Genomic DNA, 26,312 nt, shown 5'->3' on the forward strand with positions numbered 1-26,312 from the left:
TATTTATTTATTTATTTATTTGTATCCCGCTTTTCTCAGGACTGGGACTTTTGGAAACTTTACCCAAAAAACCCCACCTATTTCTTCTCCGTCCCTTTCTGATTTGTGTCTCCTTTTTCTGCCTGCTTACACTTCTCCATCTCCCTCACCTGACCTGTTCCTACCCATTCCTTGCCACCCCATGGGAGCATTGGTGTAGAGGGAGGATTAATTGAGAGGATGCCAAGGAGAGAGAAGGAGGAAGACACATGAAGTGATGAGTGGTGAGAGTGAGACAGGCCTTCACAGAGGGGAATGACCCTGCAGATGGGGGTTTATGAAACCAGCCGGGTGAGGAGAATCCCCTCTGCATCACTACAGCTTCCCAGCACACTGCCCAACCCACAATGGATCTGCAAGTATGGTGGTGCTCTGGAATGATGGATCAACTGGGGAAGCTATGAGTAATAAGGGGCTCCCATCTACCCTAAGGCAGAAAGGAACCATCCACAGACCTAGTGGCCTGAATCTTGGCCCTGGTGTCACACAAAGCCACAACAGCCAAAGCTGCAACCATAGTGGCTGCGCTCAGGTACTCCAAGTCTCCTGAGAGAGAGGAGAAGGTAGACCAACATTCAATCCAGCACTTCTTTGCCACCCTGAGCAAAGAGACAACACACGGGGATGAGCATTTTACCTCCAGAAAAGAGCATTGCAGCAGCAGCAGGGTCCATTGAGACTCCTGCTCCAGCGGCCATGCTGGAAACTCATGGAAGGAGTCCAAGGCTTCCTCTTCCGGTAGAGACAACTTGGCCATGGGAAGACTGGGGGATCCTGGTAGCATGAGGCAGCCAAGGAGGAAGAATTTCCCTTTCCAACTCAGGAGCCTGCCATGAAGCAGCCCCCAGCAAGCGCAAAAGACTAACCTGGCCTTCCTTGGTGACGACACCTGAGCACTCCTCAGAAGAGGAGTATGGGGGCAGGGCCTCGAATATGACCTGCTACAAGGAGGGGAAGCTCTCCTTGGAGGAGGGGGAGGAGGAGAAGAAGCATGCCTATTCCAACTTCAGGACTTCCCCTTCTTACTAAGGAAAACAGCCACAGCTCTGGGCCTTAGCTTCCTAGAGGGCCAGACAGCCCCACAGGACTCAGACCTCCCATGGGTAACCTCTTCCACAGTGGGAGATGCCCTTCCTTGTGAATGTGATGCAGGTGGTGAGAGGAAAAGAACAGGCCAACCGAAAATAGACTCTCCAGACCCAGGCAAGAAACTGTATGGTCTGCCACAGGCAGTTATGGCCAAACTGGAAGTGTTCCCGTAGACACTCCAGCATCTGCATTGGTGTCATCAACCATCTTTTGTAGAGACATTAAGGATCCTCAAGAAAAGACTGTCACAGACAGCTCTGAAAAAGGCACATGAGGCATTCTCTTGGGCTATCAGGCCAAGCGCGTCAGTATCCATGGTAGCCAGGGCCTCCTTACACTGGTTTAGGGAACTACTTAGTCCCAGTGAAATCAAGGTTAGGCAAGACCTGAACAAGCTACTAAAGGCAGCAGATGGGACATTGGATGCAGTCCAAGTTTGTAATGGGACATTGGACGCCCTTTCATGTCTGGAGCCCTCCCTCCAGTCCATGTGGTACCATCCGGCCATGGAGGGAGAGATACAGGCCCAGCTCCGTCAGGCTTGGTCTAGATTAAGAAGCCGAACCTTCCTTCCAGTCCATCTGCCTTGGTCTAGACCTCAGAGGGAGTTTCTGGACCTGATCCACTTCCCCACCATCATTCCCTTCACCTTTTGTGTCGTGTCTTTTCAGATTATAAGCCCGAGGGCAGGGAACTGTGTAATTAAAAATAATAATTTTAATCCGTTCTGAGAGCCTTTAAGGCTGAAGGATGGGGTATAAATTCCATTAATAAATAAAATAAAGAAGATGCTATCTTCACATCCCAGTCCACCCAGCACACTGCCAGTTCCTACAATTTACATTCGAGAACCAACACTTCCAGTACAGGGTGCTGCTGTTTGGACTGTCATCGGCTCCCTGAGCATTCACCAAGATCACTGGTAGGACATTGGAGTAGAACATGCCTCCACATTTATCCATATTTAGATGACCTCTGATCTGAACAACATGGGCTACAAAATATACAGTGGGTCCTTGATTCACTGGAGCAGCACGGCTTCCTAGTGAATCCTATAAAGAGGTCACTTGTGCCATCACAGCAGCTCCAGCATCTGGGGACACTGATCAATATGCACTCAGTAATGGTCACATTATCCCAGGAACACATTGATGCAATTGCCAAAGCCATAGACAGCATCAGACAGACACTCATCTCTAGCTTGATACTACTGGCACACCTTCAAGGGTTGATGATTTCAATAACAGAGTGCCTTCCATGGGCATGACTCCATGGCATGCCTCTCCAGTGGCTCCTGCTTCCCTACCAGGAGGCCATCACAGCCGGGATACCCATTGTACTACTGCAAAAAGTCATTAACTCTCTGAACTGGTGGACCTCATCATCTACCAACAGGGGAGGTCCCATTTGGACACCAGAGAGGATACAGGTTATCATGGATGCCAGCCTGAGGGGTTGGAGTGCCCAGTGCAGCCCCTGCTTGGTTGGAAGATGGAGCAAGGACTCACAGCATCAATTGGTGGGGACTCAGGGCAACCCAACTGGGCCTGTTTGCCTTCACAGACCTGGTCCTAAGAAAGGTGCTGCTAATCAGAACAGACAACACCACAGTAAAGACTCGCATAAACAGCAAAGTGGGCTAAGATCACACTCCCTGATGGCAGAAGTCCAGACTGCTCAGGTGGGCAGGCAGGCAACCTCCTGTTTCAGGATGTAGAACACCTCCAGGGAGCCCTAAACTCAAGAGTGGACTGGTAGTGCCAGACCAACATTGACGAGCAAGAGTGGAGCTTCCAGCAGCAGGTGTTCAACTAACCAGCTCAACCCTGGGTCCTCCCAAGGTAGATCTCTTCACCTCCTCAGCAAATGCGAAGCCACTGAGATTTGTGTCAAGATACTGGACAGAGGGAGCTGAGGCCATGGATGCACTCACTCTTCTGTCCCCCCCCCCCCCCGGCCTACCTTTCCACCCCTTCCTCTGATATCCAAGGTACAAGCAAAGGTCAGATGAGAAAAAGCCAGAATATACAAGTACACTTTCAGAGACTTTTGCTGATGGAAGCAACTGGACTATAAACATTTCTCAGTAGTGTCACTGCTGGCATCCCTGCAGGATGAGATTGACCAAGCACCCTCAAAAGACAGGTTGCTGCCATTACCTCCATACTAATTCACAACTGAGCCACAAAGGTGACATCTCACCTGGATGTCCAAGTCTTCATGAAGGGCTTAATCAACCTAGCCAGATGAATAGTGCACTGATTCGCCTCTTGGGTCCTACACACAGTAGTCAAAACACTGACAGTGGTCTCCTTTGAGCCCCATGCAGGGAACATCTCTGAAGCACCTCACGTGGAAGGTGCTGCTGCTCAAGGCCACCACTTCAGCCACATAGAGTCTCAGAATTAGGGGCATTATGAGTCCAGAAGGACCTTTGCACGATCAGGCCGGACTTTGTGGTACTACACCTAGACACAATCTTAATTCTGAAGGTCAACTATATTCCACAGTTCACAGGAAGTAGCTGGTGGACATCTGCAGGGCAACCACCTAGAAATCTCCTTCCACCTTTTGTCAGGCATTGCAAGTTAGACAGTATAGCATGGGTGGGGCCGCATTTGGAAGGAGAGTCCTACAGCAGACATTTCAACCCTAAAGTGCTTTCCCTGTCAGAGTGTTCCATACGTATCTGTTGGGAAAAGGAACATGGGACCTTACCTATGAGATGTTCATTTCCAATAAATAAGGATCAAATATTCTACCCACCTGTGGAGTGCTGGCAGGATGACCTAGGCCTATCCAAGTACCGGGAGCTACAAGCAATCCCTGAAACCAAAGATCCAGTCTCCTGCTCCCCATGAGATGGCTTTACCTTGGGACCTCATTACTATTTCACTGTCTTTGGTTGTAGTTACTCATATTGGATTCCTGTCTTCCCTATTGACTTTCTTTCCGGATCCCTATCCCATTGGACGGTACAAGTGACAGGATTCCTAGTGGGTTGCTCCCTCATGTGGCTATAGGGAGAGGACCCTCTTTGATCTTTCTCTTGCTTAATAGGAGCAAATGGGAAGAGCAACCTAAGTTGCAGGATGTTCAGTCCTTATCTACTGGAAATGAACATCTCACTGGTAAGATCCACTGCTACTTTTTTGATTGCCACATCACATTGTTAACTCATGCTTAGCCTGTGGTCCCCTAGATCTTTTTCACATGTATTGTCTTCAGGCCAGGTGTCACACATCCTGTATTTATGCATTTCATATTTCCTCCCTAGAAGCAGTACCTTATATTTATCACTGTTAAAATTCATTTTGTTAGTTTAGGCCCAGCTCTCCAATCTGTCAAGGTCATTTTGAATCTTCATCCTGTCCTCAAGGCATATTTGCTACTTCTTCTATTTGATGTCATCTGGAGATTTGATAAACCATTTTCTCTATGGCAGTATCTAGGTTGTTTGTCAAGATGTCCTCTGTCTGATGTGTGGAAACAGTGTATTGACCTGCAGTTCTGCAGTCACAGGGCATTCAATAAGAAGAGCTTTTACAGGCAGGGAAGTATCGTGTTGATCAGAGCATAGGAATAGAGAGAGAGAGTGTGTGTGTATTTTGTGTGCCTTCAAAGTTTCTGTCTTACGGTGATCCTAAGACAAACGTATAATTGAGTTTTCTTGGCAAAATTTGTCCAGAGGAGGTTTGTCCTTGCCTTCTCCTGAGGCTGAGAGCATTTTTTTTTTAGAAGCGGGATACAAATAAATATGATGGTGATAATGACTCACCCAGGATCACCCGGTGGGTTTCATGGCCAAGTGGGAATTGAACCCTTGTCTCCTCAGCTGTAGTCCAACACTCAAACCACTATGTTACACTGGCATAGTCAAGTCCTCTATGCCATAGCTGGCATAGAGGACATAGGTTATAATTATTTATATCAGTTGTCCAAATGTTAAATTATTTCATTTATCCCATTCTTCTTTAAATGTACAACTTCACTGAAGGAGTAGATGAAATCTATTCTAATATCTCCATTCTATGTATCTTTAAACAGAACCCAATCCTCCTATAGATGAAGTCATTAGTACGCCAGGAGTAGTGGCCAGGTTTGTGGAGTTCCTGAAACGGAAAGAAAACTGCACTTTACAGGTGTGTCATAGGTGTAAGAGATATAATTGCTTTACATAAAAACATTTTAATTCATACGGCTTAGCTTTTGCATTTAGATTTGAAAATGTCCTAGATGCAATTCTCATACCCTGCTTCTAATTTAAACGTGGGTACAAATATACTGATCTCTCTCTTGTTTCATAATAGCTACATTTTTGTAATATTTCTGTTAACACACTTTTCAGGTGACTGTCATGAACTCAGAACAGTTCATAACAGAGATACACTTCAAAATAGAGATATCCAGATTGGTAGATTTTCATCCACTATATTGCACTGGCTTGAATTGTCTTTATAAAATGTACTTTGAGGAAGAGATTTTAATTGTCACCAATATTACTCACTAGATGTCTTTGTCTTTAGTATGACTTCTTTTTAAAATATGAAAGAACAAGAATTTAACACAGAGACACATGCGCGCGCACACACACACACAGAGTGTTAAGGGTGTTATATAATATCAGGAAAAATAGCATAAACTATAAGTAGACTTTGTTGGTATTGATAAGCCCTTCCCGTTAGACATAAATACTGCTTGCAGACTGTCATCCAGCCTGTTTAAGTTCCAAGATGTGATTTTTACTTACAGAATTGGATGCAGAAATCAAATAGGGGATGTAAAAAGGGAAGGAATGCTGTTTGATGTATCTGCTGGATAAGGGTAGGAAACCCATTATGCTTGCTGCCCTTTCTAGTTACCATGTGAATGGTACACTGGATCCCCAGGTTAGTGTATGCTTCATGCTGTTGTCAAATTTATTGAAGAAATGACACTTCTTTTGTCTTCTCCTCCAGTTTGAAGCTGCATGGGTACTGACTAACATTGCCTCTGGAAATTCTCTTCAGACTCGGATTGTGATCCAAGCAGGCGCTGTTCCTATCTTCATAGAACTCCTCAGCTCAGAATTTGAAGATGTGCAAGAACAGGTTAGTTTCTCAACTGGGAAAATCACTGAGTTTTCAGTACAGAGAGAATAAAATTTCTGTGACCAAATAGGAAAAATGAAGTATGTGTGTAATCCCTTGTTCTTGGTTATTATTAGGAAAAATTTCATTCCCAAAATTAATCAAGACAATTTTTCTATGAATTAATTATGAGATTATATGTATTGACTTCTTATGAAATTATTTTTATAAAGTGTTTCCCACACTGCTCAATGAAACCTTTTCCATGTAGACATAATTCTCACCTTGGTAGCAAAGGCATGTCGTATCCTCCAGTAGAATAAGAAACAAAATAAGCTAGAAGAATCATCAGTTTAGAGACCCCCCATCCCCAACCTGGTCCAAAGCAGGTTTCCCAAGCGTTGCCTGTGGACTCATGATTGCACCTTTCCTAAACTCTTTTGATGGAATCTGGAAAGTAGAATGAGACACCATCTTTTTAAGTAATTGGAAGAGGACCAGCTGCTTGGATCTAACCTCTCAGTTCTCCTTCACTTACGAGAACATAGAGGAATTTCTGATATCACTGCAGTGTCAAATCCGTTGAGGAATTGATGAGTTCAGTTGATAGAGGAGTCCAGTGGGCCTTTCCCTTATGCTCCGGACCCCCCACCCTCCGCATAAGGGGAATTCCTCATATGCTTGAGCCTCATTAAAATAATGGGGCTTGTGCTTGCAGCGTGGTGTGCTCGCCACAGCACTATATTTGGAATGAGAACTACAGGATTTATCTTCCCACATAGCTTTATTCTGAGCTGACAAGCAGGTTCATCAGAATGAATATGGCATCAGTAACTGCAGTAAAACATCTGTGGTCTCACCTTTGGTCAACACAGCATGCCACTTGTCAGGAACCAACAGTGCGTAAAAATTGTGATCACTTGACCAAGAACCATTGATACTGAGAATGGGCTTCCTCCTTGGTTTCTGTAGCTTTGTCAGTGTTGGCAAGACAGGACCCCAGTGATCTGTGTGTGGGATGGTACGGTTCCAGCGTGGAAGAAAAATGGGAGGTATCTCAAGAAACCAGGATGACTAACGACTAATGAACTTTCAACTGAGCTACGTTTTAAACAGAACATGTATAAGAAATGGAAAAATGGCGAACTCACCAGAAAAGAATTCAAACAAAAATAGCTAGGGGTAAAGTCAGAAAAGCTAAAGTGCAAAATGAACTCAGGCTTGCTAGAGGTTGGAACTCCTGCACAAATAGGCTTCAAGTTCCACCTCAGATCTTTGCCACCATATAATAGTGGCTTCAACACCACAACTTGACCAAAGTCATGCCTTTCCATCCTCCTCAAGCCATGACCCTCATGACATTGGACTCATCTTGCCTTGGCTGGGGCGCTCACTGTTCTGGACTGACTATTTGATGGAAGTGGTCTACACAGAAGCAGTATCTTCACATCAGTCTTGGAGATGGTAGCAGTGATTATTGCCCTTCAGACATTCAAAAAAGTCATCCGTGGCACTGTGGTCCAAGTGTCGTGGGATAGTGTGACTACAGCATGCTACAACAAACAAGGTGGCACCAGATCCCACACAATGAACACGCTGTTTCTACAGCTTTGAGTCTGGTGTATTCCTAAGTTGATTGTCCTGTTGACCATGCATTTTCCAGGGCAAGACAACATGTTGACTGACTCTCAGAACCAGACATTGGCAGAGGCACACTAATGGACTCTGTCCAACAGAGCCTTCCAAATGATACTGGCAAATGATGATGGGGTCATCCTGCCTTCAACATGTTTGCTTCTGGGAAGAACCACACATGCAACACATTCTGTATTGGGAAAGGTTCACTAGCTGATGCATTTCTGCTAAACTAATGGGGGACCCCGGCTTTATTCTTTTCTTCTCTCTCCTCACAAGTGCGTTGGTGAAAATTCAAGAGGATTTACAAATTGCATGGTTCTGTGATGGCTGAGACACTCCTGGTTTGCAGTGCTCCTACTGTTACCCCGCTGGGACTGTCTTCGGCTTCCTTATTCACTGACTCTGCTCACCAGAATAGAGGGCTAAGTCAAACATCTGGGCGTTCAGACTCTCCTCTTGCAGGCCTGGTGCCTCACAGCTTGGCATTTTAGATGACCACACCTGAACAATCCTTCTTGAAAGAGATTCCACCTAAATATTAGGAGGAACATCTTTACAGTAAGAGCTGTTTAACAGTGGAACACACTCTCTGAGAGAGTGGTGGAGTCTTCTTCTTTGGAGATATTTAAACAGAGGCTGGATGGATATCTGTCAGTGATGCTTTGATTGTGAGTTCCTGCATGGCAGGGGGGTTGGACTGGATAACCCTTGTAGTCTCTTAAATCCAGTGACTGTATGATTCTATCTCAGAAGCCCTTCACAAGTTGCTCCTATGCTTTCAAATGTTGGCAGTTATGTGCCTTTGCCTTGGGTGGTCTCTCTCAGTTGTCCCTGTGTTAACCTTGCTGGCATAGTTGTGCACTAACCTGCCATACATCCAGCAGTGTTCCTATGATTATGAGCTGTCTCGGGGGGCTCTATCCCCTCTAAACACCTATCTGGGATCTGATTCCTCTCTGTTATTCTCTACCAGCTCATGCAAAGGCCATTTGAACTCATGAGCACCATTGACCTGCAACTCTTGACACTGAAAACAGTCTTGCTGGTGAAGATCACTTCCATGAAGTGTGCAGGTGAGCTCTGCACCCTGCCAGCCCTGTCTAGTTTTCAGTAAGGGCAAAGTGGTACTTTGTTTTGATCCTGCGTTTCTTCCAAAGGTGGTTACCGTATTTCACCTGAACCAGGATTTTTTATTACCATCATGCTCCATCGAGAATTGTTTCCAGCTAAAGAAGGACTTGCATTCTCTAGATGTCCAGTAGGCCTTGGCCACTACACTCATCACTCTGACCTTGGAAAGCCCCCTAGCCTGTTCATCTGCTATGAGGGATGCAAGTGTGATCTTGTTTCACCAAAGAGACTGTCGAGATGAGTGATTGATCTCATCAAAGTCTCAGTCATTGGGGTTCAGAGCTCACTCAACCCATGCAATTTCAACCTCGCATTCATGACTACAAGGAATCTACTTGCTAGAAGTTTGCACAGTAGCTGCCTGGACTAAACAGTCCACCTTCGTCCAACATGTCGGAGTGACTACAGGACACAAGCAGATGTGGAGTTTGGCTGGGCAGTATTATGTATCCTTGGCTTACCTGCCCCACCTCCACTAGTAAGCCAATCGGCAGTTTGTGTGAGGCACAGTGACCACGAATAAGAAGGACAGGTTGCTTACCTATAACTGTAGTTCTTTGAGTGGTCATCAGTGTCCTCACACAGACCTGCCCTCCTCCCCTCTTACAGGTCCGCTTGAACTCATGATGGACATTGGAATTGAGGGTAGTACACCTTGGCACTATTTATGTTGATATCCAAAGGGGCGAGATTATTGCCAAAAGCTACTCAGCTCTGGAACATTCCATGACTCGGATCTACACAGGCATGAAACCGCCCCCTCATCTGTGTGAGAGCACAGATGACCACTCAAAGAAGTACAGCTACAGATAAGCAGCCTCTCGTATGTGTCTTACTTTTTATCTGGCACAATTCCCACTTTACTGAATTAATTGTAAAGTGTTTTTTGTGTGTGTGTGTTGCAATAAGGACAAGCTAAATGTGCCCGTGCATATCTCATTTTTTATTACAATTCCTGTTTCTTTGTTGATTGATCTATAACCATTTATGTTAGAATTTCTCTTGGATGGGAAACTCCAAACAGAAATCATTTTTTGTGAGAGGTAAAAACATTCCTGTTTGTTCAAACTTTTAAGGGGTTTGATGCTGGCCTCTCATTTTATTGCTTCCTTATGTTTTCATTTGTTGTTACTTTTAGTTGGATTTTTTTATGTTAAGTAATTACTGTATTGTAAGCAATTTAAAAGTAGTGCTGCAACATGGCTCTTAAATATTCTTCAACACTATAAAGGGATCTCTTCATGTTGGAATACAGGACCTAAAGGGTTATATTCAAGAAAATGTGTTTAACACTGTCCATTTTTCTTCACTTTCAGGCTGTCTGGGCTCTTGGCAATATTGCAGGTGACAGTACTATGTGTAGAGACTATGTGCTTGACTGCAACATCTTAACCCCTTTATTACAGTAAGTCTTACAAATAGTAATAAGGTTTTTTAACAAGATCATCATACTGATCTATATTGAAAGATGATGATGCTTGCCAGAACCCCACAGAATAATGGATTCCAAGTTCTGGTGCAGGGCATTGGATACAACTTTCTTGTTTGAAGCTAATCTGGCTCTCATTTGTGACTGGATGGGAAACAACATGAGACCCTCTGACATTCCACATTCAGATCCATTTGGAAGACACATGAAACATAAACATCTATCACTATTATTGTTGTCATAGTAGTATTAGAAATAATAATCATGACCACCACAAACCAGATAAGAGAGAGTGTAAGTGTGTATGCGTATTTATGTATGTATAACTGTTGAAAATATTTGTTCAGACTATAAACAATTTATATGACCCCAAATGCCCTATAAGGCGTCTGAGCTGCATTTTCATCACATTATGTGCCCCTCTGAAACAATTTAAGTCCAAGGCAGGCCTTTTTTAAAAAAAATAGAAAGTGAGTGTTCACTCACTTCCTGTTAGTAAAGAAAGGGCCTTTCTTGGGTCTAAAACAGTGATGGTGAACCTTTCAGCAGCCGAGTGCCCAAACTGCAACCCAAAACCCACTTATTTATTGCAAAATGCCATGTCCCTCTGGCTTTCTAGTAACAAACTCTGGCAAACTCTATGCTGCGGTGATGGCACATGTGCCCACAGAGAGGGCTCTGAGTGCCACCTCTGGCACGCGTGCAATAGGTTCGCCATCACTGGCCTAAAATAACCCAGGAAGGCCTAATGACTGTTGAAAATACCCAACCATGTCCCATAGTGGGTAGTTATGAATAGTTTTGGGGGGAATTATATGGGGGGCACAGCTCTCCCAAGTTCTTCTGAGAGGCTAATGCAGCCCCCTAGCCTTCCACAGTTATCCCGCCCTGACTTAGAGCACTAACAGGTCCTTGTTTAGCTGTACTTCATTGACTTTGCAGCATTGTTGCTGGGTCTTTCACGTATATGTATAAGAATGTATAAAGGATAAGTATTTAATCAGTTCTCATCCATTATTAAAAATAATTTTGACCAAATACTGTAAGTGTTGCTGTACTTTTTCCTTCTTCAAAACCATGTACTCCCATCCCTGCAGCAGTTCTTACTATCTGCTCATGTCATCATATGAAATGATGAAATTTTCTCATGAACCTGTTGGGAATCATCAAGAAATTTATAATTTTAAGCATTTCTGGCAAGGATAGTTTTATATTTTTGAAAAGTTGTAAGGGTTTTTTTAAATTATATTTTCAGATTACTTTCCAAGCAAAATCGTCTTACCATGACTCGAAATGCTGTGTGGGCACTGTCTAATCTCTGCAGAGGGAAGAATCCTCCTCCAGATTTTGTTAAGGTAAGAAATAAAGTTTAGGAGAAGTTAGGGGAAAGAGTTGCTCTTGTGGATAAGAAAAACAAATCAAGAGTTTGTACCACTCCTTTTAGTAGTCTGGGGGGTTGAGGGGTCCTGAGGGTGGAAGAAGCAAATTTTCATCTGCAGAAGAATGCAGTTTAGTATGCATTCAAGTGGGTGGTTCTAAGGATTACTAGGTGTACAATTCCCCAGCTGTTACCTAAAAGCAGAAATGCAGTTATCTTCCATATGGCTTGAGAGAACTGCATGTTTTCTACACGTAGATATCATTGTTTTCTGTCCATACTTACGCATGTAAAACAGCTAAAGGGAACAGAATGGTTCAGTTCACTTGAGCATCATTTTGAATTTTTTTCTAATCTATCTGTTTTTTAAAATCTGTTTAATATTTACAATAGTATTTATTTATGTAACTGTGGGGCCGTACATTCAGGTGTACATACAAAACGCCGCCCCTTTTTGCTGCATATCGTTCCTGGAGCAGCCAAACTGTGTGGGAACGATATGCAGCCAGGAAGAAGCTGCCTAGAGCAGCTTCTTACTTGTGGCGTCATAGGGCTGCAACGCAGCTCTATGATTCTGCTTCCTGTGTGCGACGTGCAGACGCTATGCATCGCATACATCATCATGGCGGCTCCTGTATGGACAGGAGGCCAGCATGATGGCAGCAGCGGCATGTTCTAGGGTTCCGGAGTGTGCAGTTGCTGCACACTTCATAACCCTAGAATCAGCACCGCCACACCACTTTCTGCCTGTGTGTACCAGGCTGTAGTTTCTTGATTAATAAGTGATTAAGTGATTAATATGTCCATGTCTCTTGCTTCCAAGATTTTAACAATCTATTCTTCTTCTGTCAGGAATTGGGCTGATTTCCAGTATTTAGCGTACAATATCCTTGCCACAATAACCGTGTGTGTGTGTGTGTGTGTGTGTGTGTATGATTACTGTGGCAAGGATATTGTACGCTAAATACTGGAAATCAGTCCAAATCCTGACAGAAGAATATCTATCTATCTATCTATCTATCTATCTATCTATCTTTCTTTCTTTCTTTCTATCTTTCTATCTATGAGAGATATGTGAAGAAGGACTTTCATTCCAAGTTTCAGTTTTATGGATCATGTTTAATAGAAAGATTTGAGGATCTAATGGAATCTCTATCCTTAGAATGTCAATCATCAATTTTTGAATTCTTTCCCAATAATGTTTAACTTTGGGGCATTTCCACCACATATGGATCCACCACATATGGAGGAAGTTCCTTCCAGCTTTTGACATGTCCAGCATTTTATCTCACCTGTTTTATATATATAGCATTATGTTTAGTCTGGCACATATACCATCGATAGACCTTTTTGTAATAAAGTGAGCCCACCTCATATGCGGGCTTCACTTACACGGCTTTCAGCATACGCTGAAACCGCAGGAGAATATTATCAATGGCGCTCACGCCCTGTGTCGCCGTGTGCATGTGCCCCATTATTTTCAATGGGCCACAAGCTTATGTGATTTTCCCGTTACGTGGGGGGGGGGGGGGTCCAGAACGGATCCTTCGCGTAAGGGAAGGGAGGGCTGTAATTTTCTTTATAGTTTTGACATAGGGTAAATTGGTTAGTAACCTTCCAAGATTTTTCCCAATTTTCTAAGTCTATTGTTTTTCCTACATCTTCTGCCCATTTTACCATTGCATGTTTTACTATTTCATTCTCTAAATCTCTTTTTTAAAGAGCTTTATAAAATTTAGAAATATGACCATCTTCTTCATCGAAGAAGATTTTGCCATCTCATTAAATTCTTTAGTGAATCCTATTTGTTTGCTGTCTAGTTTATTGTTCTTTCAATTGGTTACATAAAAACCAGTTCACATTGATGTTATCCTCCTGAATTTGATTTATAGATCTCATTACATATTTATTACCTTCTTCTAGGATTAAAATGGCCCTGCATTTAGTCCAGGTCTTCTTTTTGTTTTTTGTTCTACAGTATATAGAAATGCTTCCTGTGGTGATACCCACAAGAGAGCCTCTCTATAAAACTGTATTTTCTTTATTCTTATCCATACTTTTAGTAAAGATTTTCTTAGGAGATGGTGTTTGAAAATCTTTATTTTCTTTTAATTTGTTATACCACAAGTAACTGTGGAATCCAAATCTTAAATTACTGCTTTCCAGTGTTAGAGGCCTTTTGTTCTCTGATTTTATCCATCCTTCCAGCTAAATAAAACAGGCTGCATAATAATACAGCTTCAGGTTTGGTAAGACTCAACCCCCATTCTCTTTGTCATCCATTAAGATCTTCCACCTAATTCTGGCTTTTTTACCTATCCAAAGGAACTTATTAAGTTCCTTTTGCTACTGAACAAAACAGTCCTCCTTCATTATTACCGGTGGAGTCTGAAAAAGAAACATTAATCTTGGTAGGATGTTCATCTTTATTAATGCTGCTCTTCCCATTAATGACAGGTGTAAGCGTGTCCATTTTTCTAGATCTCTATTTATTTTTCTCCAACATTTTCCATAATTGTTTTAAAATAGATCCATATTCCTTTTGGTAAGGATAATCCCCAAATATTTCACTTTATTTTTTATATTGAATCCAGTCATTTCTTTTCATGTCAGTTATTCTGCTGATGGTATATTTTTTGTTAGTGTTGAAGTTTTGCCTTGATTAATTTTTAATCCAGATACTGCACCAAAATCTTGAATTGTTGTGATTAAATGTTTTATGTTTTCGAATGGCTCCTCTAAAAAGCATATCAAGTCATCAGCAAAAGCTTTAATTTTAAAAGATTGATCCTTTATCTTAACCCCTCAAATTTCTGGGTCATCGTTTATTATGTTATTTAATACTTCAAGAACCATTATAAAAAGTAAGGGAGAAAGTGGGTAGCCTTGTTGAGTGCCTTTCTCAGTCTTAATATACTCAGTCTTTTCTTTGTTTATGTGTAATTGGGCTTTTTGATCTTTACAAACTTATCTTTCACCGATGTTCATTTTTATAATTATTTCTTGAAGAAATTGCCAGCTATAAAAGGCTATTTCCACGTTTATTAACACCATAGCAATTTTTTAATCATTGTGGTGGTCATAGTGTTCTGTAATATTTAAGACCGTCCTTATATTGTTTTTTTTATTTTTTGGTTGGGTAAAAAACAACTTTGATCATCGTGGATTGTTTGACTAATATATTTTTTTCAGCCTTTCTGCTATGATTATAGCAAAAATTCTTGTTATCAACATTTATTAAGGAAATCGGTCTATCATCCTTAACAACTAGTCTGTCACGATCTTCTTTTAAGATTAGACTGATATAAGCATCTTTCCAAGTTTCTGGGATTCCATCTCTTTGATTATCATTGAACATGTTCTTTAAAGAGGCAAATATGACCTCTTCCATTTTTTTATAATATAAAACTGGGAGTCCATCTGAACCTGGTACTTTACATAATTTCAACCTTTTTATAGCATCTGATATTTCATCTGTTGTTATACTTTGATTTAGATCATCTTTCTGAATTTCGCTTAGTGCTGTTATTCTTTTGTTCTCTAGATACTCCAGAACCTGTTCTCCATCTCTAGCTCTGTCTTTATGTTTCTGATGAGTCTTTATAGAGATTTTTGAAATATTCCCTGAAACTATTTTTGATTTCTTTCTGTTTCATCATTCTGTTGTCCTTGTGATAAAGCTCTGTTATCACTTTCTTTTCATTTTCTTTTTTCAGTTTGTTTGCCAGTAATTTCCCAGCTTTATTCCCATATTCAAACTGCATTTGCTTCAATTTCCTTAATTTTTTTTTGATATCTCATTAATTGCTAATGATTTTAATTGCTGTTACAAAATTTCAAATTAAATTTTTACTTTCTTGTCCCCATTTTGTTTCCATTCTTCCTCCTTATTCTTTAATTGCTCCATAATTTGTTTTGCCTTCATCCTTTCCTTCTTTCAGAGTTTGTCTTGAATATCCCCCTAATGTTCTTTAGTAAACTAAATTTTGGTTACAGAAAAAAAAACTTCCTGTTGGTTCAGTAGGGCCATCTCTCCTTCTATCTATCCAGGAAGTCCTTGTGCTCTCTGATATGTTAAAGAGTCTCAACACATACCTGCAGTGCAACTTCTCTTCCAAGAGAGCTACCAGTTGGCACTCGTTGCAGTTGTGATCAGTGAAATTTTCTGGCAAAAAGATACACATTACACACACATTGCGGCAAACAACAACAGATTATTTTTCCTCCATCCCTGCAGATTTTTTTTTTTTTTTGCCCTTTTCAGACTGTAATAACCCTTATGAATACGCATGGTGCTGACCCTCAGAGACTCAGCTCCAAAGAGTAAATCAGCAGTTATATAGAGCTAGTAGCTGCTAGCTCCACCCCAAGCATGCTAGTGACTTAGCGAAAGCCTCACCCCTAAGAGTCAAGCAAAACAAAACAATGGTCTGCAGACTAAAAATCATCAATATCCATCCCTAAACCCCCCCCCCCCCCAAAAAGGGACCAAAACTTCTTACTGTTACTGTTGCATTGATTTCCCACACAAGCAAAGTCATGCTCAAGATTCTTTCCATGTATGGAGCAAGAAATTCCAGAGGTGCAGCCTTGGTTAAGGAAGGGAATAGGCATTAAGAGATCACATTGAAAAAATATGATAGACAGTGGAGTGCACTAGAGAATTCTAGAAGAAAATCTCAGTCTCAGGTGGAGGATATTGTTCACTGCTTGTTAATTTGTCCATTGTACAGCAATCCTAGAAGAAAATCAGCATGCATTTTATAGACTGTAGCAAAGCCTTTGACTGCATAGATCTTTAAAAAGGTAAAAAGTAAATGTATTCCCCATTGACAAGGTTTCAAGTCATGTCTGGCTATAGGGGGCATTGCTCATCTCCATTACTAAGCCGAAGAGCCAGCGTTGTCAGAGACTACTCTGTGATCGTGTGGCCAGCATGATTGCTCAGAACGCTGTTTACCTTCCCTCTGGAGTGGTACCTATTTATCTACTTGCATTTGCATGCTTTTGAACTGCTAGGTTGGCAGAAGCTGGAACTAATGTTGGGAGCTCACCCCATTATGCAGCACCCAGGCCTCAAACTGCCACCTTGCTGATCTTGCAATCAACAGAGTTAGCGTCTTAACCACTTGAGCCACCACATCCCTGCATCTTGAAAAGCTACACTTTATTCTTAGAAAGTTGGATGTTCCAATACATTTTCTTTTTCTGATGCACAATCTATACTCAGGAGAAGAGAGTAAAGTAAGAACAGAATACAAAGAAACAGAGTGGTTCTCAACTGGAAAAGGAGTCAGAAAAGAGTGCATTTTATCACCCTGTTTGTTCAACTTATACACAGAAAAAGTCATACGCAAAACAGGCTTAGAAAGGAGGATTGAAGACTGGAGGAAGGAACATCAACAACCTAAGATATGCAGATGATATAATACTAACAGAAAATAACAAAAACTTGGAATAAAGTCAAAGAAGAAAATGCAATGGCAGGTTTAATGTTGAACATTAAGAAAACTAAGATAATGACCATGGGAGGTTGACATAAATTCAGTATAGATGATGAGGAAATTGAAATAAAGAGTTTCCATACTTCGGATCAATCATTGACTCGAATGGAAAGATCCTAAAGCTCATAGATATACAAATATACTAAAGTGAAGATCGTTAATATTGTTGTGTTTCTCATCGGTGAAGAATTGACGGTGAAGAAAGCTGATAGAAAATCAACAGATTTGATGTGTTGCTGGAGAAGAGTAATACCAATACCTTGAATGGCTAAAAATACAAACAAATTGGTCCTGGAAGATGTCAGATCTGAACTCTACTTAGAAGCCAGAAAGACTAAATTGTGTCTCTCTTATTTTGGCCACATCATGAGTAGGCACGATATCTATCAGAATGATAGATAATAGAAAGAGAGGAAGACTATACACCAGATGGGTATTCTCAATAAAAAAGGGACATGGCCCTGGGTCTGCAGGAAGTAAGCAGGGCCATTGAGAACAGGGTGTGCATGTTAGTATGTGTTTATTAATGTTTGTAGGTATAAATAGTAAATGAATGCTTATTCCCCCCCTTCTGTATTGGTGTCTTTGGTTTTAACAATACAATTTCTATTAAAAATGTTCAGAGACTGTACTTCAAGGTTGTAATGATGTAGTGAAGTCAAGCCCTGCAGGTTCTCTGCTGCAGGACAAGATGCTAGACACAGTGTTAGTGTCAGGAGGACTCTTGACTGGTGGAAAGGTTCCCCCTTGGTATGTTTGCCTGACATGTGTACCAGTTGCATCTCTAAATTTTGGGAGGCATTTCTCAAGCTGCTGAAGTTAAGCAGGATATGAGCATCTCCTGTCATCCCCAGACTGATGGGCAGACTGAAAGACAGTTTTTGGGGAAAAAATACTTATGGTGTTACATGAATTTTCAGTAGGATGCTTGGATGTACTTATCCCTTTACAACAATTTAATGCACCAAAGTACAGGACAGTCTCCTATTGTAGTGGTTTACAGGCAAGAACTTCTGTTGCCAAGCCTTGAGGTCATGCAGACTGGCCCAGTGTCTTTGGCTGAATGAGCTAGAGTCCAAGCCTCACACTGTTTGTGCTCTGAACTACAGTGGGCCCTTTCCTTACGCGGAGGATCTGTTCCGGATCCCCCCGCGTAAGGGAAAATCCACCTATGCTAGAGCCCATAGGAAATCATGGGGCACATGGAAGGAAGGAGACTCCACTACACTCTGAGAGAGTGTATTCCACTGTCAAACAGCCCTTACTGTCAGGAAGTTGCTCCTAATGTTGATGCGGAATCTCTTTTCCTGTAGCTTGCATCTATTTTTCCGGATCCTGTTCTCTGGAGTGGCAGAAAACGAGTTTGCCGCCTCCTCAATATGACATCCTTTCAAATATTTAAACAGGGCTATCATATCACTTCTTAACCTTCTCTTCTCCAGGCTAAAGATCCCCGGTTCCCTAAGTCGTTCCTCATAGGGCATGGTTTCCAGACCCTTCACCATTTTAGTCGCCCTCTTTTGGACATGCTCCAGTTTCCCATATTTGTTGGCATATTTCAGTTATCACTGAAGTTCCATCTGTCTGTAGGCACTGTAGCAGTTCAACTGGGATATCATCTGTTCCCAGTGATTTATTTTTTTCCCATTTCCTTTATTGCAGATTCTACTTCACTTCATAGAATTTGGGGTTCATCTTTATGTGGCTCCTCATTCCAAATATCATTCATTCCCTCATCTCTTTTGTGTAACTCTTCTATGTATTGCCCCCAGTGTCTTTTTATTTCTTCTTTTTCCTTTATTATGTTCTTTTTTTCCTCTGTAGAGCATCCCTGCCCTTGGTTTCAACTTCACTTTAATTTCTTGGATTTTTTGTTGTTGTCTTCTATTTCTCTGGTCATTGTAGTATTCCTCCTTATCTTTGCATGTCAGATGTTGCACAGTTGTGTTCATACATTTGTTTTGTTTCTATCTCCCTTTGTTTTTGTTTCTCTTCTTTCTTTTATTGCATGAAGTGTTTCATCTGTCATCCATTGTTTCTTATCTTTCTTTTTGGCTACTGTTAGTGTTTTCTTGCATTCATTCTTAATTATGTGTTTGACTTCTGTCCACACTTTTTCAGGTTCACGGTCAATTATACTCAAAAGTTCAAATCTGTTTCTTACATTGTCCTTGAATTCATCCAAAATGTTATTCAGGTCATAATTTGGTACTAAATAGTTGGCTCTCTAGCTAAATTATCCCCAGGAGGTGGTTGTCCAGCCTCTCTTTGAAGACTTTCCGAGGACACCTCACCACCTCTCTAGGCAATTGGTTCCATTGCTAACCACTCTCCTGTGAAGAAGTTCCTTCAAATGTTGAATCAAAATCTACCCTCCTTTAATTTAAAACCATTAGACTCAGATCTACCCTCTGAGGCAGTAAGTACAAACCTGCATCCTCCTCTTTATGATAGCCCTTGCAGTATTTAAAGGTGGAATCATGTCCCTCCCTCAGTCTTTTCACCAAGCTTTCCCACAACTTGTAGACTATATTACTTCTTCTTCTACTATTACTACTACTACTATTATTTCTTACCCTCCTTTCCCCATGTATTGAGGCAGGGAACAACAACAATTATCAGACACACCACATCAGTTAAAACACACCAGTTAAATACATACTGGTTGAAAAGGACAAGTAACATATATATGTGTACTAAAACAATCCACATTTTAAGTTCATCGTTTAAAATTCACAATTTAGAAATAATCTGGACAAGCCTGCCAGAAGAAACTGTTTTTTATCAGTCTTTTAAATTCAGACAGCATATTCAGCTGTCAAATCTCTTACAGCAGGTCATTCCACATTCTGGAATAGCTGAAGAAAAAGTCATCTGACTGACAGTTGCCAACCTAGTCCTGGATGAATTTTCCATCAGAGGACCTGAGTGTATGGAGCAGATCATATGGGAGGAGGCAATCCTGTAGGTAACCTGGACCAAAACCATCTAGGGCTTTAAAGGTTATAATGAACGTTTTGTACCATTCCTGGAAACTAACCGGCAGCTAGTGGAGTGATTTTCATATTGGTGTAATGTGATCACTCCTGGATGTCCCAGCAATCAATCTGGCTATCATTCTTTGTTTTGAACTAATTGAAGTTTCTGAACTTGGTACAGAGGTAACCCAATGTGCAGTGCATTGCAGAAGTCCAACTTTGAGATTAACAGCACATACACTACCATCTTTAGGTAATCCAGCTCAAGGAAGAGGTATAGCTGGTGTGACAGCCAAAGTTGATAGTAAGCATTCCTGGCTGTCACATCTCTCTGAGCTGTCATTTGAAGCGAGGGATCCAGAAGCGCACACACACACCCAGCTGTGAACACAATCTTTTAGGGGAAGTGTAACCCCATCCACGACTGCTTGGCCCACCTCCAAACCCAGGTTAGGATCTTTGACAGTAAGCATCTCTGTCTTTTCTGGATTCACGCTCAGTTTCTTTTTCTTCATCCAGCCCATTACTTCCTCCAGGCATTGTCCTCATAGAATTAAGCCTGAAACATTATTCCTCTATCTCTACCTTACCATGTTGCTCCATTCACACAAAGAAACATTTGGAGTTCTTGGAGAACTCCTGTAGAATCAGTGAGGAGAATATGCAAACTGTGAAATGGATTCTTATTACTATCATAAATCACAGACCTTGCAGTAGAAAAAGAAGATAGTATAACTGTTTATTGTCTACATAGCCCCTACCAAACACAGTCAACAAGAATGAGTGACAATTTGGGTTGTTTAAGGCAGGAAAATATAAACGATGCCATTATGGAAGCAGCAAAAGCAAAAAGCTCACTGCAATACCATGTCCTACAGATCCAAATACTGCATAATCTCAACCCCAAAACACTCCAGAACCATAAAGCCTTCCAATCTTGCAAAGAAGCTCTTCAGAAAGCCAACACTGCATGCAGATGAGGATTCTCATCTGAACTCCTGGTGTCACATAAATGCAAAATCACACCACGTTCATTTCAGATGAAGCAGCAACTTTTATGAAAGAGTAAGGCTTGAAGAAACAAAATGAATCCTCTTACACCAGAAGATGGAAGAAACCACAGAATCTACAGGGACCAAAAAGGGCACCAGTAAATGAAGCAAGAATTAGTAATTTGATACTTAAAGGCTGGTAACAAAAAGGAATATATAGGTGGGTTACAAACCGCCATTGGGGACGTCCTGAGGACGTCCCAGTTTGAAAAAGGGTTGTCTCTTCTAGATGCCCCTTACCCTATCATGGACATAGTCCGTACAAAATGGCAGCGCTCTGTTCATACGGGCACCACCATTTTGACGGAGCGGACGCTCTGCGTCCGCACGTGGCACACCAGAAGTGACGCTGCGAGTGCGCCCTTTGGCACTCGTGGCGCCTCTTCCGGGGCCTGAGAAGGAGTGTGATTTCCGTGCTCCTTCTCTGCAGCGTCCAGAAGCCACGCCATTTAAAGGCTGCGGCTCCCAGACGCTGCAAGCGAAGGCACAGCCAGACCGCTGCTTCTCAGCGGTCTGTAATGCGCCATAGACTACCAAAGCTAAGCATAAGTCTGGCAAACAAATCCAAGATCAATTAGCTGCAGTTAAACTGATGGGAATCTAAATAGAGTTGGCCCTTCTTATACACGGATTTTTTATACACGGATTCAAGGTGGCTTCCTGTAAAAGGGGTGTCCTTGCTGTTACCTGCTCACCCAGGAAATGGAGGCAGCAGCCAGCGGCAAAAGTTGCGCCAAGATGCGACTGAAGGATCGCCCTCGCGGGACCCACTCCTGTCCCAGACCTCCATCCATCTTTCTTCTGCGATTTCTGTCACAATGCGCCTTTTGGATGGGGTTTTGTCCCACAAAAATGGGGGCCCAGTTTCCCCTTGTTCTGGGGGAAATTTCTTGTCTCCCTCTCGGTTTTAGTTGGGGAGAATCGCCGCAAAAGGTGGCTGGAGTCTGGGAGCGATTCCTAGACTGCAGCCATTGCCGAGCAGCGCTCCTCCGGAAGTCCCATTATGGCTTTTATATTGATCATATTACATTTGTATGGAGCTTGATAATAACTTTCAAATACGTTTTAAATTTCATCTTGCCCAGTTTTTGTTCCTTGTCTTAGTTTTGTTATTACAGTGTGTCCTCGCCTTACGCGGGGATCCGTTCCGGATCCCGCCGTGTAAGGCAAATTCCGCCTATGCTCGAGCCCCATTGTTTCCAATGGGGCTTGTGCACGGCGGCCGCCGCAGCGCACGAACCACAACGGGCACACGCACCCATTCAATTGAATGGGACGCGCCGCCCCTTCCGCCCCGTGCGCGCCCCGTGGCTTGAGCGCATATGCTCAAGCCACGTATGGCGCGGGCGCGCTGTACTTTCTTCTCCTTTTCTTTCCTTAATTTGTGGACTAGTCACTTTCCTGTTTTATTGGCAAATTGAAAATGTGTTAATTTTGCAGACTTTATTTTTTGCTCAATCTCTTCGGTCCATCTTTGTGTGATTTGATGTTTTAAGATCTTAAAATCCTCCCATTAAGGCCTTGGAGGCTGCCCATATTATTGTTTTAACAGGTTCATTTTTATTGTTTTCTTTAAAATAAAGTTGAAGGGTCTTTTTAGCTTCCTCTAATGTGTTCTTATTTTGAAGGAGGTAATCTTGTAATCTCCAATTATATCCTCTAGTGGAGTGACTCAAGGAGACCACAATCGGATTGTGGTCCGAAAGAGTTTTGGCTGTTATTTCCATATTCAGAATATCTTTACAAAGACTTCTTGTTGCGAAGCACATGTCTATTCTAGAATGTGAAAAATGACGATCAGAAAAAAAAGTAAAGTCTTTTGCATTTCCGTTTTTAAGTCTCCATACATCCATTAACTCTAATGTCTCTAGTAAAAGAAAAAACGAATTTGGAAGTTTACCTTGTGTAGCCGAAATACTTCTAACTGATACTTTGTCCATCTTGGGATCCAATACTCCATTGAAATCTCCTAATAAAATAATATTTTCATAAGAGAAGTTGAGAATCCCTTTTAGTAATCTCTGAAAGAATTTGCTTTTGTTGGATTGAGGCGTGTAAACTCCCACAACTAATTTTTTTTATTATTTTGTATATCAGGTTCTATAGCAATGTATTGTCCGTTTTTATCTTTAAATATCGCTTTGCTTTCTATTTTATGGTTCACATATAGAACAATACCCCTTTTTGTCTTCTCAGCTGCTGAAACATATTCAGTACCTAATTTCTTATTTTTAAGAAGTTTTATATCTTTTAGTTTTATTCGTGCCTCTTGCAAACAGACTAAGTCCAGCTTCATTTTTCCAAGACGATGAAACACCCATTTTCTCTTAATTGGGGCACTCATTCCCTTTACATTCCAGGAAAGAATATTCAAATTAGCTTTAGACATTGATGTTTAGGGTAGTATATGAACTTAGTTTCTGGTCTTGTCTTTTACTTAGTTATCTAGTCTCAGTCTTCTTCTTCTAATTCCTCTTTAGATAGCTTGAGTTCTTCTTTTTCTTCTATATTTAAATCTTCATCCACTACCTCTTCATCATTCAAATTTTCATCTAGATTTTCTTCTTCTTCAGCGTCTCCAAGTTTTTCTTCTTCTTCTTGAGCATCCTGTTTTTCAGTTTGACTTCTGGTTTTCATGGTACTGTGGATTCCATTTTTCTGTGGTTGTGGTTGTGTTTTATTTCTTCTAACAAATTTATTTTGAATTTCTTGTCCATATCTCTTCCAAAAATCTTTTGTTTTCTGAATTGTATTAAGTTTATACCATTTTTGTTTATAATTCACCGAAATTCCTTCTAACTTTTCCCATTTATAAAGTATCTTCTTCTTACACAATTGCACTGTTAAAAATTTGTAATCCTCCCATTTTTTTCAAAATCCTCTTTGGTATGTCCTTATAAATTTTAATTAGTTTATCTTCTATTATAAGAATCTTCTGATAACTTAGGGAGAGGACATCATCCCTAGTCTTTTTTCTACCAAAGTAAACCACAACATCTCTTGGTATATTTTGCTCTCTCACAAGCAAAGAGTTCACTCTAAAAGTCTTATTGATTTCCCAGGCATATTCCGCTTTAGGTTCCTCCTTGTATTCTGCCAAGATTGTAACTACATAATCATGCAAGTCCTCATTCTTTCTTTCTTTTAGTCCTCTAATTTTTAAGCAGTTTTCTCTAACTTTAATTTCTTCCAAAGCTCTTTGGTCTAAGTCTCTCTCATGTTGCGCTTCCAATTTTGTTGATGTTTCTTCTAGTTCTTTTGTTTTAGTCTCTAGATTTTTTATTTTGACATTCGCTTGCTTGACATCTTTTTAACCTCCTCCAGTGATACAGAGATTTTTTTTAATTTCTGATTTAAAGTCTTGTTTTAAGTCTGTCCTCAAATCTTTCATCTCTTGTTGTTGATTAGTTTGCATCCTTTGCATCTCAATATTGATTTTTCTAATTTCTTCTAAGAGAGAGCTTTGCTCGGGGGGGGGGGAATACAAATTTCTTCAATTCTTGAAATGATACCACAAGACACAAAGCACAAAAGTTTAGTTTTGCTTTCAAAGTTAGATTTTGGTTTTAAATTTGGTTTCAATAAAAAATTTATTATATATTGTGCTTGCTGACCTCTTCCAACATTCAAATTTTAGTTTCTTTTGAATTCTTAACAAAGAATGGATGTCTTCTTTACAAAATATAGATGTCTTCTTTAATAGGTTTTTAGAGTTCCATCTAACAATTAACTTTTTTCTCTTGTCCTCCCCTTCAGTTCTTCCTTTCTTTCTCTTCCTTACTATTTCCTTTCTTTTCCTCCCCCCCCCCCTTGTCCTTTGTCTCTAATCTTTCCCCCATACTCCTTGTTTTGGTTTATCAGGGAGGGTCCTTGTTTGTCCTCCTTTCTTTAGAAGCTTTTACAAATTGGTTGCATAACCTTTCTCTGTGTCTTTCACAAACTTCTCTGAAGTCTTCTTAAGCTTCTAACACCTCATTAGCAGTAGTTTCTATCTCATTTTAAGCTCAGAGCTTGCAAGGCTTTAATTGAAGTACTCTCCGCTTTGTAATTCAAATGGCTCCAAGCACTCTCCCACTCACCCTTCTCGTGCTGGAGACTCTTCAGCTTTTATCCTTGATTTATTGTGCAGGCAACTGGTGCTAGAATGTCTCAGCGTTTTTGGAGGGTTGGGCTCTCGACTCCCCCACACTCTCTGGCCGCGGCTTGGGCTGGCTCTGAGATTTTCCTATGCATCAAAACACCACTAATATCAGCTGGAACCAACTCTGTTGCAGACACGCTGGGTGGGTTCAAGCCTTTGTGAGATCCAACACCTCTCCCATGCCAGGGAGTGTCGCGGTGTAAAGCTAAATATGCCTGTGAGACAGCTGCCAAAGTTCAGTCTCACTAGCTGTTTGCATTTGGCTTTCAGGCCCTCAGAAAAGAGCTAGCTGGTGGAGCTCCACCAACTTGCTCCTCGTGCCTGCGCTCACCCACCAGAAGGGGAGGTATCCACTTTGATATTCTGAATGGGGAAAATGGCTTCATTTTGTGACTTAAAAATCAATTTCACTGCTTTCACTCTTGAGAATTGGTTCTCTCCCATTGAGAGTCCTGTTCATCAGTCATTTTAATAAAAGGCATACTCTGAAAACTCTGCAGTATTGGATTTTTGGGCAGTTTTTGCAGGGAGTAATGAAGCACTGTTGTACAAAGACCTTCTGTCTCCCTTCTGGTTGGCAGCCTGCTTGGAAATTGCAACTGTCAGGAAGATGGGTCTGATTTCTACACTGCATTGAAAAGTCAGGTTGTGAAGGCTGCTTTTACTGGAGAAACTTACCCTGGAGATGCAGACACAACATCTTCATGGTCGCATAGATGCATTCTATGACACTTGGGCCTGTTACAGACTGCCAAAATAAAGCTGCTTCGGGTCTCTTTGGAGGTATGCTATTTAAATGATGCATGGGTCCTAAGAGGCCGGAGGTCGCGCCAAAGCCACACTCCATTCCTAAGCACTGGAGTG

The 26,312-nt window shown here is 41.4% G+C and overlaps 1 protein-coding gene across 4 annotated transcripts in view; it reads left to right on the forward strand.

Annotated features, from left to right (window-relative positions):
* Positions 1 to 26,312, forward strand: part of LOC121921292 (importin subunit alpha-5) — a 66,259-nt gene that overhangs the window by 15,408 nt on the left and 24,539 nt on the right. For all 4 annotated transcript variants that reach the window (XM_042449147.1, XM_042449145.1, XM_042449144.1 and 1 more), the window contains 4 exons: positions 5,176 to 5,270; positions 6,087 to 6,218; positions 10,283 to 10,371; positions 11,651 to 11,750. In XM_042449147.1, the coding sequence (XP_042305081.1) occupies positions 5,176 to 5,270; positions 6,087 to 6,218; positions 10,283 to 10,371; positions 11,651 to 11,750 (416 nt within the window). The remainder of the gene's footprint in view (positions 1 to 5,175; positions 5,271 to 6,086; positions 6,219 to 10,282; positions 10,372 to 11,650; positions 11,751 to 26,312) is intronic.

The sequence above is a fragment of the Sceloporus undulatus genome, chromosome 2 (assembly GCF_019175285.1).
Source record: "Sceloporus undulatus isolate JIND9_A2432 ecotype Alabama chromosome 2, SceUnd_v1.1, whole genome shotgun sequence".
NCBI lineage: Eukaryota > Metazoa > Chordata > Lepidosauria > Squamata > Phrynosomatidae > Sceloporus > Sceloporus undulatus.